The sequence below is a fragment of the Triticum urartu genome, chromosome 7A (assembly GCF_056163025.1).
Source record: "Triticum urartu cultivar PI428250 chromosome 7A, HENAU_Tu73, whole genome shotgun sequence".
In the NCBI taxonomy this organism is placed as follows: Eukaryota; Viridiplantae; Streptophyta; class Magnoliopsida; order Poales; family Poaceae; genus Triticum; species Triticum urartu.
The window spans coordinates 724,794,481-724,804,500 of NC_141879.1; the positions used below are offsets into that span (position 1 = coordinate 724,794,481).

Genomic DNA, 10,020 nt, shown 5'->3' on the forward strand with positions numbered 1-10,020 from the left:
GCATTCGTTGTTGATCTGTGGATTCTTGATTTTGCATTCTTCTTTCTTCATCTTTGGTTCAGAAGAAGTAGATGTTGCTTCCCCTCTAGTTGCACATGCAGACGCATCATTGCCTTCGATTGTACTAAGGAGTGCACTAACATCTATTAAATTTCTTTCTATCAACAAATCAATGTATTGCCCTTACCAAAACCAAAATGAGCATCCTTCTTCCTACACAAAAGAATGAGCAAGCTCGAAGTGAGCCACCGCAATTTAGCTAAAGAATGAACTGTGAAACGAGCTACCGCAAGTGCACATACCCCGTCGTTTTCACATTTGAAGAACACCCATCCGGAGTGCTTCGGCGTGCTTGAAGTGAGTCGCAGCACTTTCCGCGTGCAGTCGTCGCACTCTATGAGCGGCATCGGCAAGCCACAAAGACGCTGCGCGAGCGCCGAGCCCGGTGGACGGCCGGACGAACTCGCACTGCATGCGGCGATGCGCCCTTGCCTGGGCTGCGGGAGAAGCTCCCCGACCACTCCATCGCTTGGTGCAGCAAACCGGTGGTCGAAAAAAGCCAAATCCGGCGGCCCGTCGATGCAGGGGGGGAGGGGGGAGGCCTCGTGCGCGTGGCGGCCTTCCGGCATGCTCCTGCCGACTGCGGTCGCCGGAATCTTGGGCGGCGGCCAGCGGCGCGAGAGGGGAGAGGAGAGGTGGTTGGTGGGAGAAAGCGCGGGATGAAATGTCCCCCCACCAACCGCTTCCGCTTATATGCAGGGCACCGCAGCCGCGAGGGGGAAATCCGCGTTTTCCCGGGTTGGGCTCGGGATTTTGCCGCACCCCCTAAAAAAATTTGCGGGCCGGGGCGGGATGCGGGGTCTGATCTGGCGAGTTTTTTCGCCCCAGCCCGCATTTTAACGGTTATTTTACGAGTCGGGGCGGGATGGGGGTCTGCTAGAGTTGCTCTAAGAGGCTAAAGTTCCAAGCACCCCTGACTAAAGAGGGGTTAAAACTAGTCTTGAGACTAAAAAATTTTAGTCAGGGATGCCCCTACTAAAATGTGGATTAGTCCTCTCTCTCCTCATTTAACTCCTCTCCTTTAACATAGGCGAGTTCTGAATTAGAGGGTTTGGAGGATAATAAATGCTCATTAACTTGATTTTAGTTTCTTTAGTATTTGGATCCAAGCATGGGTGAGGCTAGCAAGTTTTATTCCCACTACTTTTATTCATGAGACTAAAATGTATCCAAGCACCCTCTTATGCACCGGTACGGAGAGAGTACTATATATGAACCTTTAGAAAACCAGTTTTTATAGTTGTAGTCTCCTTTCTGATCCTTCATTTTGTGTGCCATTAATTAATTAATTGAATTTTCTTGATATTATCTCTCTTCCCCATGAATGTGATGTGCATTGGTTCGCTCGTTCACACGGAGGGTGAGACTTTGCCGCCAGCTACACATACCAACCTACCTGTATGTCTGTCTCTTAGTGTTCATCGCCTTCACCCAATTGATCAGTCAAGAAAAGGCACGTAGACAAAGAGATCTCAGTTGTATTCTCGAAAAATTATAAGGAAAACAGTTATATATTTCTTTAAGGAACTGACATAGTCTTATCTTGGTAAATATTTTTAACATCCAATGCAAAAAAAACTATTTTTAAACTACAATCGCAGATGCTCACATACTCCCTATATTATGAGCACCTCCGAAATAACTAAATACACCTAAATACTCTTATGTGGAAAGAGAGATTGTTTTTTTGTGTGAATAATACAGAAATTTTATTCCAAAGTCACAGGGTTACAGTTGAGAGGCAATAAGTCCTCACAACATGGAGGACATCTGTTTATCCATACCGTAGTACAAGACTCGGCACGGCTATAATTTGCCATACAATCAGCTACTCCCTCCGTTCCTAAATATAAGTCTTTTTAGAGATTCCACTATGGACTACATACGGAGCAAAATGAGTGAATCTACACTCTAAAATATGTCTATATACATCCGTATGTAGTTTGTAGTGGAATCTCTAAAAAGACTTATATTTAGGAACGGAGGGAGTACCTTATTTTGAGTCCTACTAATTTTCATGTCTTAATTAAGAGAAGGCAAGCTTTTTTATGTTTTCTCCTCCTCTTATCTCAGCATTTATTCTCTACATGGCATTCATTCATAAGATAACACCATTGTACACGCCTTAGCTCAGGATCGTCAATCTTGATTCCATCAGTCTAAAACTCCAACGAGATCCTGTTGTGTTGTTCTGGAACAAGTCTGAAACATGGACATCTTCGTCTCAACTCTCAACTTTTGCTTGCGTCTGAAAAGCGGTTGGCGACAGAGGATGTGCGCTTTCCTAGTTGTAAGTTTACAGCATTTATGATCTCTTCCCGGACCAAACATGAATCTTTCAACTCATTTGGGTCTCACGCTCCGCTCCTCTTGGTCGAGTCTGATGGACAGTGTGACTGAATGCAACAGTTTTGTTCCATATTCAAGCGTCGCGATCGAGATTAAAAGTCTGACAGACGATATTACTGGCTAGTTACCTACTCCTATTTTCCTTTCTTTTGTGGCGTGCTGCCAAGCCACCCAAAGATGACTCGTTGTTGACTCATGGCCAGCCTCCACCTCCACTTGCTGCTCTCCAATTACAGGTCAAGCGCGTGAAGGATTAAACAATCCTACTTGCGAGTCCCATGGCAACCTCTTGTTACTTTCTCAAGGTTATCCAGCAAGTAGCCTCTAATCTGCCGGTGCTGAAGAATTAGCCATGCATCATCGGAGGACAAGTAGTGTACCTAGCATTAGCAAGCACGTCGTGTCTAGTCTATGCAAGCCCGCGCAGAGGACAAGTGTATGGGCAGCATCATCGGATGGATGCAATTTACGCAGCACATCTCCATCAGTCGGCGCTTCCGGACAAGCACGCCTTGATTAACGTCTCCGAGCTCAGCCGTCCTTCTCACGCCGACGACTCGTTTGGGCTTTGGCCGTGCCTGCTTCCTCCTCGCCGGCCCACCTACTGCATCTGATTCTGATCTGATATCGGGGGTGATCGCTCGCTCGATGACATGATCATACAAAATAAAATATCAGCAGATTTGGCCAAACACCAGAGGCTGGGAGCATGAGTGTGTGTGCCATGCATGGCCGTATGATGAAGATGAACACGCCTGCTGCTTGCTGATCTAGCTAGCTTTGCCATTATTAGCGAGACGGATGGAGACTGCTGCACCTATCTGCATCTACCTGCGTGAATCATCACGCCGGTCCTCGTCTCCTTCCCTTCCGTCGCCTCTTTCACGTGTGGGGTGTGAGGCGCCGGGCCCCTCCTCCTCAACCTGCTTCCTTCTTTCTTCTTCTTTTTCACCGAAGCAGCACGTGACAATCTATATAGAGAACAATCAGAAGGAATGGAGGAGAAATGGAAATCAAATCAAATCGCACAAGATCTTCAAATGCTGACCCTCACTCAAATCAGACACCGATACGGGAGCTGGCCGTCCAACCATATCCGCATACAAGTTTGAATTAAAAAAAACTTATCGCTCGGAATAGCGTGATCACCAGAAAAAAGTAAAGAAAGCATAGCAATTGAAAAGAAAAAACTGAAACAATAGTGCTTTCCACCATTGTGACTTGAAAAAATTAGTGCCTTCTGCTATTATGAGCACTTGAAAAGTAAAAAAGAGTGTAGCACTTGAAGGAAAAAAAAGCGAAACAATAATGATTCCGCCAAATGCTAGCAACCTTCCGCCCAAGAGTAAAAAAATTAGCATCGGCTTTCCGTCATCCAGACAGAGAGAGGACACGTGGTGGCTTTGGATTGGCCAGACGGATGTACGGACTCTTGCAAAGCTCCCCTTTGTTTGTCTCTTGTTTGTGAAAAACAAACGTCCGGACGCGTCGACGGACCGATGTGGGACTGTGTTGGATGGCAAACTGTATCCGGACAATGTGGTCCAGATATATGCAGGCGATTCGAAGGTCCGTTTTGGAGATGCCCTAAATGCAACATGTAGGGAACATGTAATTAAATACTTGGTTAAGCTGAGTCACAAGTGGAAATTCAAGGGATGCCCACCGACGCATATAAACGGATTTATGATAATCTAAAAAATGATGGAATTCAATATGGTTAACAAGGTTATTCTTTTTTCTAAAAGCTTAAATATTCCATGTTCCATGAACATTTCTATGATGTACTAGATCTTTTGAAATTCTCTGTTTTTCGAAACGTGATACAACGGTAGGCAATCAGATACACGCACATCCACACATCTATGAGTAAGGTCTAGGATCAAACCCATGTTTACCACAAGAAACCTAACCAACAAAGCCAAGCTCACTTGACCCTAGTTTTCCATTTTCCTTCAATTATCCTTTTTTTCCTTATTAGTTTTCATGTAAGTATCTATTATTTTACAAAAGAATAATTTTCTTGTAACTTTTTGAAAACTGTGAATTTTTATGTTGACTAGGTTGCCATTTGTGAAACCAATGTTTAGTAGGATTTTCAATGGAACAAATCACCAGATTAAGATAATTTAGGCACTTAGAGCATCTATGGCTAGACCCATTATATTGCTCCTATATGTCCAGACGAACAGGACGATCAGTGCATAAATACATTTACACTCGCCTAATATCCCAAAAAATACACATAAGAATAAACTAAAAAAGAAAAAAGAAGAAAGATGCATAAAAAACGAAAAAAAACAAAGAAAGAGAGGGGAGGGCTGGGTCGTCAGATGGGCTAACTAGAGCTAGCTCGGTAGCATAGCTAACTGGGCTTCAGCCCTTGAAGAATTATCTGACCGAAAACTGTGGCCAGTCAAAATTTTCGAGCCCGAAACAAGACATACCACAGAACAAGAAAAAAATTATTTCTCAAAGATAAAACAAGAAAAAAAATGAGCATGAGTCTTGGGAGCAGCAATCAACGGTTAGAAAAATCGACCGATCCAAATTCAATTTTCAAGGGATGTACATATTGCTAAACAGGCACTTCGTCCGTTTCTAAATATATTTTTAAACATTTCAAATAGACTACAACATACGGATGTATGTAGATATAATTTAAAGTGTGCATTCACTCATTTTGCTTCGTATGTAGCCATTTGTTGAAATCTCTAAAAAAGACTTATATTTAGAAACGGAGGAAGTACCAATTAGTAGTACAAATTAACAAGACGGTCGAATTGATTGATGAACTTAATCCCCACAAAATTAGTACTATCATATATACAACATTGAGGCAAATCATGGTGATTGATGAACTTAATCCCCATAAAATTAGTACTATCATATATACAACACTGAGGAGGCAAATCATGGTCGATTGTTTACGCCGAAAAGAACATCCGAGCACAATCATCGATCATTCTAGGAACGGGTAATCAGTGTATCCGACGGCGGGGTGGGCGGCGCCGGCGCCGGCGCCGTAGAAGGTGGCGCTGACGCAGTCGTTGAGCGGCGCGCCGAGCTCGAACCTCCTCGGCAGGTCCGGGTTCGCCAGGAAGAGCCGCCCGTACGCCACCAGGTCGGCGTACCCCTCGCCGACGGCCGCGTCGCCCTCCTCCCGCCCGTACCCGCCGCTGGCGATGAACGTGCCGCCGAACGCCTCCCTGTAAGGCAGCAGCCGCCGGGACACGCGCCGCCGGCCGTCCACCTTGGGCTCGATCATGTGGCAGTAGAGCACGCCGAGGTCGTTGAGCCGGCTGACGACATGGAGCGCCAGCGCGTGCTCGTCCGGCTCTGCGGTGAACTGGTCCAGTCGCAGGCCCAGGCGGTGGCCGCCGATCTCCCGCGCCACGGCGTCCACCACCTCCAGCGCGAACCGGCAGCGACTCTCCGGGCCACCGCCGTCGACGACGAAGTAGCCGTTGGTGCCTTGGAGCTCGACGCCGTCGAAGCCTGCCATGGCACGGCACGGTTGGTGTCTGATTTCAGAAGTGAAACAGGGGAGCTCGAAAAAGAAAACTGAAACGACGGTCTCCCACGCGCGCACCGGCATCGATGGCGTTCCTGGCGGCGCGTCTGAACGCGTCGACGACGCCGGGCGCGTCCTCAGCTGCCACCCTCCTCGGCGACGTGAGCTCCTCGCGGCGGCCATCATAGCTCATCTGCGGGCTCACCTGCTGCCTTTCCCTGACGGCGTCGCCGGGGGCGGCCGCGGCGTGCCAGAGCTGGCAGAAGAAGACGGCGCCCTCGGCGTGCACGGCGTCGACCACGGGCCTCCACGCCTCGACCTGCTCCGGCGCCCAGACCCCCGGCATGTCCCTGAACGAGGCCGGCTCCTCGTCCTGCCTTGCCGGCGCGACGCGCGTGGCCTCGGAGATGAGGAGGCCGCCGGGGGTGGCGCGCTGGGAGTAGTAGAGGGCGGCGTGCGGCTGCGGCACGCCGCCGTAGGCGCGCTGCCGCGTCATGGGCGCCAGCACGACCCGGTGCGACAGCTCGAACTGGCCCATCTTGTACGGCGTGAGCAGAGGGATGGGCTCCATCTCGGATCCGCTCCGCTGCTCAGAAGCTGAGCAATGGCGGCTGAGATTTGCTTGCAGGGAGACAGAACTGGCGGTGGATGCGGGAGGTCAAAGATTTTGATCGACGGTGGCGGCACTCCACTGAACTGATTACCACCACGGAGTGGCTGTCGGAGTCACGGTGCGGTCGGTCCGTCTTGTCTGGTCATCAGAGGTCCAGCGCGGGGCCATCGCTGAAGCACGGCGAGGTCACGGCGCCATGGCGACCAAACGATCGGAAGATAGTAGTGGAAGAGTTGCCGGCGATCTCATCTTTCTTGTGTGAAGTATCGGCAGAGACGAGCAGCCCAAGACGCGACAACTACGTTAACTTGCTTGTTTTCTGGCAGAGAGGCGAGATTATCCGGCCTCCTACGTGTCGTGAGCGCACCGGTGCTACAAGTTGCACGACAGCGAGGTGGCGCGAAAGCTCCCTGCAGCAAGCACCGCACGGCAAGCAACCGCCGACCGGCCATTGCCCGTTGGACTCCTCAGGCTTTGTTCGGTTACGCCCTGTCTCAAGGGGATTGGAGTGGTTTTGGCAGGGATTTGACTTGTATGAGATTTAATCCCTGCCAAACCCCTTCAAAATCATGCCAACCGAACACAGCCTCAAGGACTTTGTTTGCCAGGTGTGGATGCTTTTGTTTTGGTCAAAAATTTCCGTGCGTTTTCGACACATTTCGATCGAATTTCATCAACCTGGATTCGAGTGAAGGAGGTTAATTAATTTTCGCGGGTGAAAAAACACCGGAGCAAAGAACACGGTCGATGTCAAGGGAAGAGTAGTTATGGAGTTTATATCAGAATATCAGAATGATGATGATTGATAGGCGGCGGACCAACACTTTTTCTGTTTGACAACAGCAAGCCAAGATAGTAAGCCGGGAATGGATATGGATGGGGATCACATCAGCGGCCAGATTAATTCATGGAAGCAGAGCACCTAGTAATTGGGGCCCCAACTGGACTGTCATAAACAGCAGAGAATACCTTATTCTGAAGATCCAGACTATTACCGATCCATATACGCCCTTTGTAGGAGTATATATATAATTAAGAGCTCTTTTACAGTACCCGGTAATCAATATGGACCCTCTATTCTCGAAATCCAACGGTGGTCATCCATCTATACCGCTCAATTGGAGTAGCACCATCCCCGGCAGTATTCAGTGGCACTGTGCGCTCGGCCTGCAGCAGCACACGTTCTGTGACGGTAATTTAGGGAGGTAGAGAAATCGTCCTGCCTCCCGAGTCCCGACGAAGTCAGCCCTTCCTCTTCCATTTCCCGCATGGTTGCACGCACGCCGGCACGCGCCCGTCGGAGCCCAGGTCTCGCATCCACCCCTTCCTCTGTCGCGCGGGCGCTGATGCATGTCGTCTTCTTCAGGGAGTCGCGTCCCTTTCCTCGGCCATGCTAATGGTCAGGCACTCCAGCAGGATGGTACAGTTGTCCGAGCCATTACACTTTTTGTCTACGGGGAGTAGCCTGTACTGACGAGGACGAAGCCGTGCGTGTGACGGTGTGCGGGCAATGTGTGCCCTGGCGGGAGATGCGGCTGGATATGCAGCGACTCGAAGCAGCGAGGTCGACGCGCGCGGGCGGAGGGTGGTGGCTGGAGCACTCGCGGATACAGCGATACGACGGCGAGTTCGTTGATGGCGCAGTCGGCGGCGAGCAGGGCGACGACCGACGGCCCTGTGCCCGCGATTTTTCTTTTTCCAAGTACAACGAACAGACCGATCGCTGATGGGCTGAAACTGACTAAATTACCCTCACAAAATCAACGGTTGATGATTTTATACTGCTCCGTCCCCCCTTAGCAGTGTAGGGTACCATAAAAAAGCTCATAATTAAACCTTGGACGAGCTAATAGTTAGGCTTAGCAGATGGACTGACAGACATTTGTCGCAGTAGCTCCAGGGGCGGAGCCAGGGGGAACGAGCAGGGGCCTGCCCCCCCCCCCCCCTCCCCCCAATGATCGACAATTTTAGTAGCAGTGATGAGTAATTACCAATAAGATTAGATCAATATATGTACTCGGCCCCCCTATACTCGAATCCTGACTCCGCCACTGAGTAGCTCAGTTGACTTATCATCTTGAGAGTAACTGGCTACAATCTCTTCCATCCACATAGGTTGTGCTCTAGACATATGGAAGACATGTATTAGCTAGCCTTGTAGATAATGCATCAGCAGCAAAATTGTCAGTGCCCTTATTGTAAACAATTTGATAATTCAGTCCCATATGTTTTGTAAGAGCTTTTTGTTGCCAGATATTTTGCTGCTGATAATTCTAGACAATTGGAATAGTACGGAGTTCCTGATTCTCCAAGCGCACTATTTTTTTTTTGATCGGTTCTGATAGTGAATTGTTGGATAGGTAGATAAGATATCCACTATTCCGTTGCTAACAATATTGATATATGCTCCTCATACACTGGAAGGTAGATAAGATATCCTGCATTAATGCAACACCAATACCAGCATCACATGCATCTATCTCTTACTGAAGTGGTGCAGCGCTGGTTACCACCACTAGTGAACTCCATGAAGATAAATGTAGACGGTGCGATGGCGAGACAGGATCAAGGCCTCCTTTGTAGGATTTTTTTAAGGAATTTTATAGGATAGGATTTGCAAAGAAAAAATTTCTTTGAAGCCCTTTGGTTTGTAGGAATAGATTCCTATTCCTATGTAGGATAGGAATCAATCCTTCATGTTTTGAAAAAAAAAACATTAGCCTAGACTTAATGGAAAAAAAAATCCTATCCTATGCACCAAATGACATGTCTTTTTCTATAGGAATTGACATACATATCATCTTACTTCCTATGATTTTTCTATTTCTATAAAATTCCTATCATATGAACCAAAGAAGGCCCAAATAGATGTGGCAGCAGGAATTTGCTGTGATCATAACGGTGCATACTTGGGATCCTTGGCGGTCGTGTTGCATGGTACAACCGACCCAACGGTCCTAGAAACGTATGCTTGCCAGGAATCTTTGGCACTTGCTGGGGATGTGGGCATGCAAAAATCTACTCCCTCCGTCCTATAATAAAAAAAGCGTTTTTTTTACGAAAACACTTGTATTACTCAAATATCAATGTCTTTACAATCATCAAGGGATATACCCAAAACCTCATCTGGCCCAGATCCCAGCCAGGTCATAGTTCGCTCCTCAATTCTAGCAAACCTAGTCAAACTATCACTAGCTTTATTCTGGACTCTCATAATACGAGTAATACAAGTTTGTCTAAGACGCATCAGCAGTCTTATTTCAACGCTACACAAAAATACTCTTATATTATGGAACGTGGGAGTATATTGCATTGGATTACGGAGGTGTTATGAAAGACATCAAGCAAGGTACTGGAGGCCCTCATGGAGCAATCGTAAAGGAGATAGTAGAGAGTATGAAGAGTTTTAATTTAGGCAATTTCATTCACAAACGTAAACGTAAAAACTTTAATTTTGAAGTTCATAACCTCGCCAAGATGCATG

General features: G+C 47.9%; 1 protein-coding gene across 1 annotated transcript; it reads right to left on the minus strand.

Annotated features, from left to right (window-relative positions):
• Positions 1–5,169: 5,169 nt before the first annotated feature.
• LOC125521935 (12-oxophytodienoate reductase 1) lies at positions 5,170–6,869 on the minus strand. Its single transcript, XM_048687003.2, has 2 exons — positions 6,002–6,869; positions 5,170–5,907 (listed from the first exon to the last, which is right to left on the minus strand). Exons 1-2 carry the CDS (start codon positions 6,492–6,494, stop codon positions 5,372–5,374), a joined length of 1,029 nt encoding a protein of 342 aa, XP_048542960.1. The 5' UTR covers positions 6,495–6,869; the 3' UTR covers positions 5,170–5,371.
• Positions 6,870–10,020: the final 3,151 nt, after the last annotated feature.

Bases quoted from the DNA above. Each gene is read 5' to 3' on its own strand.
- LOC125521935 (XM_048687003.2), bottom strand. From the start codon at position 6,494: ATGGAGCCCATCCCTCTGCTCACGCCGTACAAGATGGGCCAGTTCGAG. The intron at 5,908-6,001 runs GTGCGCGCGTGG...GTGCCATGGCAG, and splicing joins CAGGAACGCCATCGATGCCG to GCTTCGACGGCGTCGAGCTC.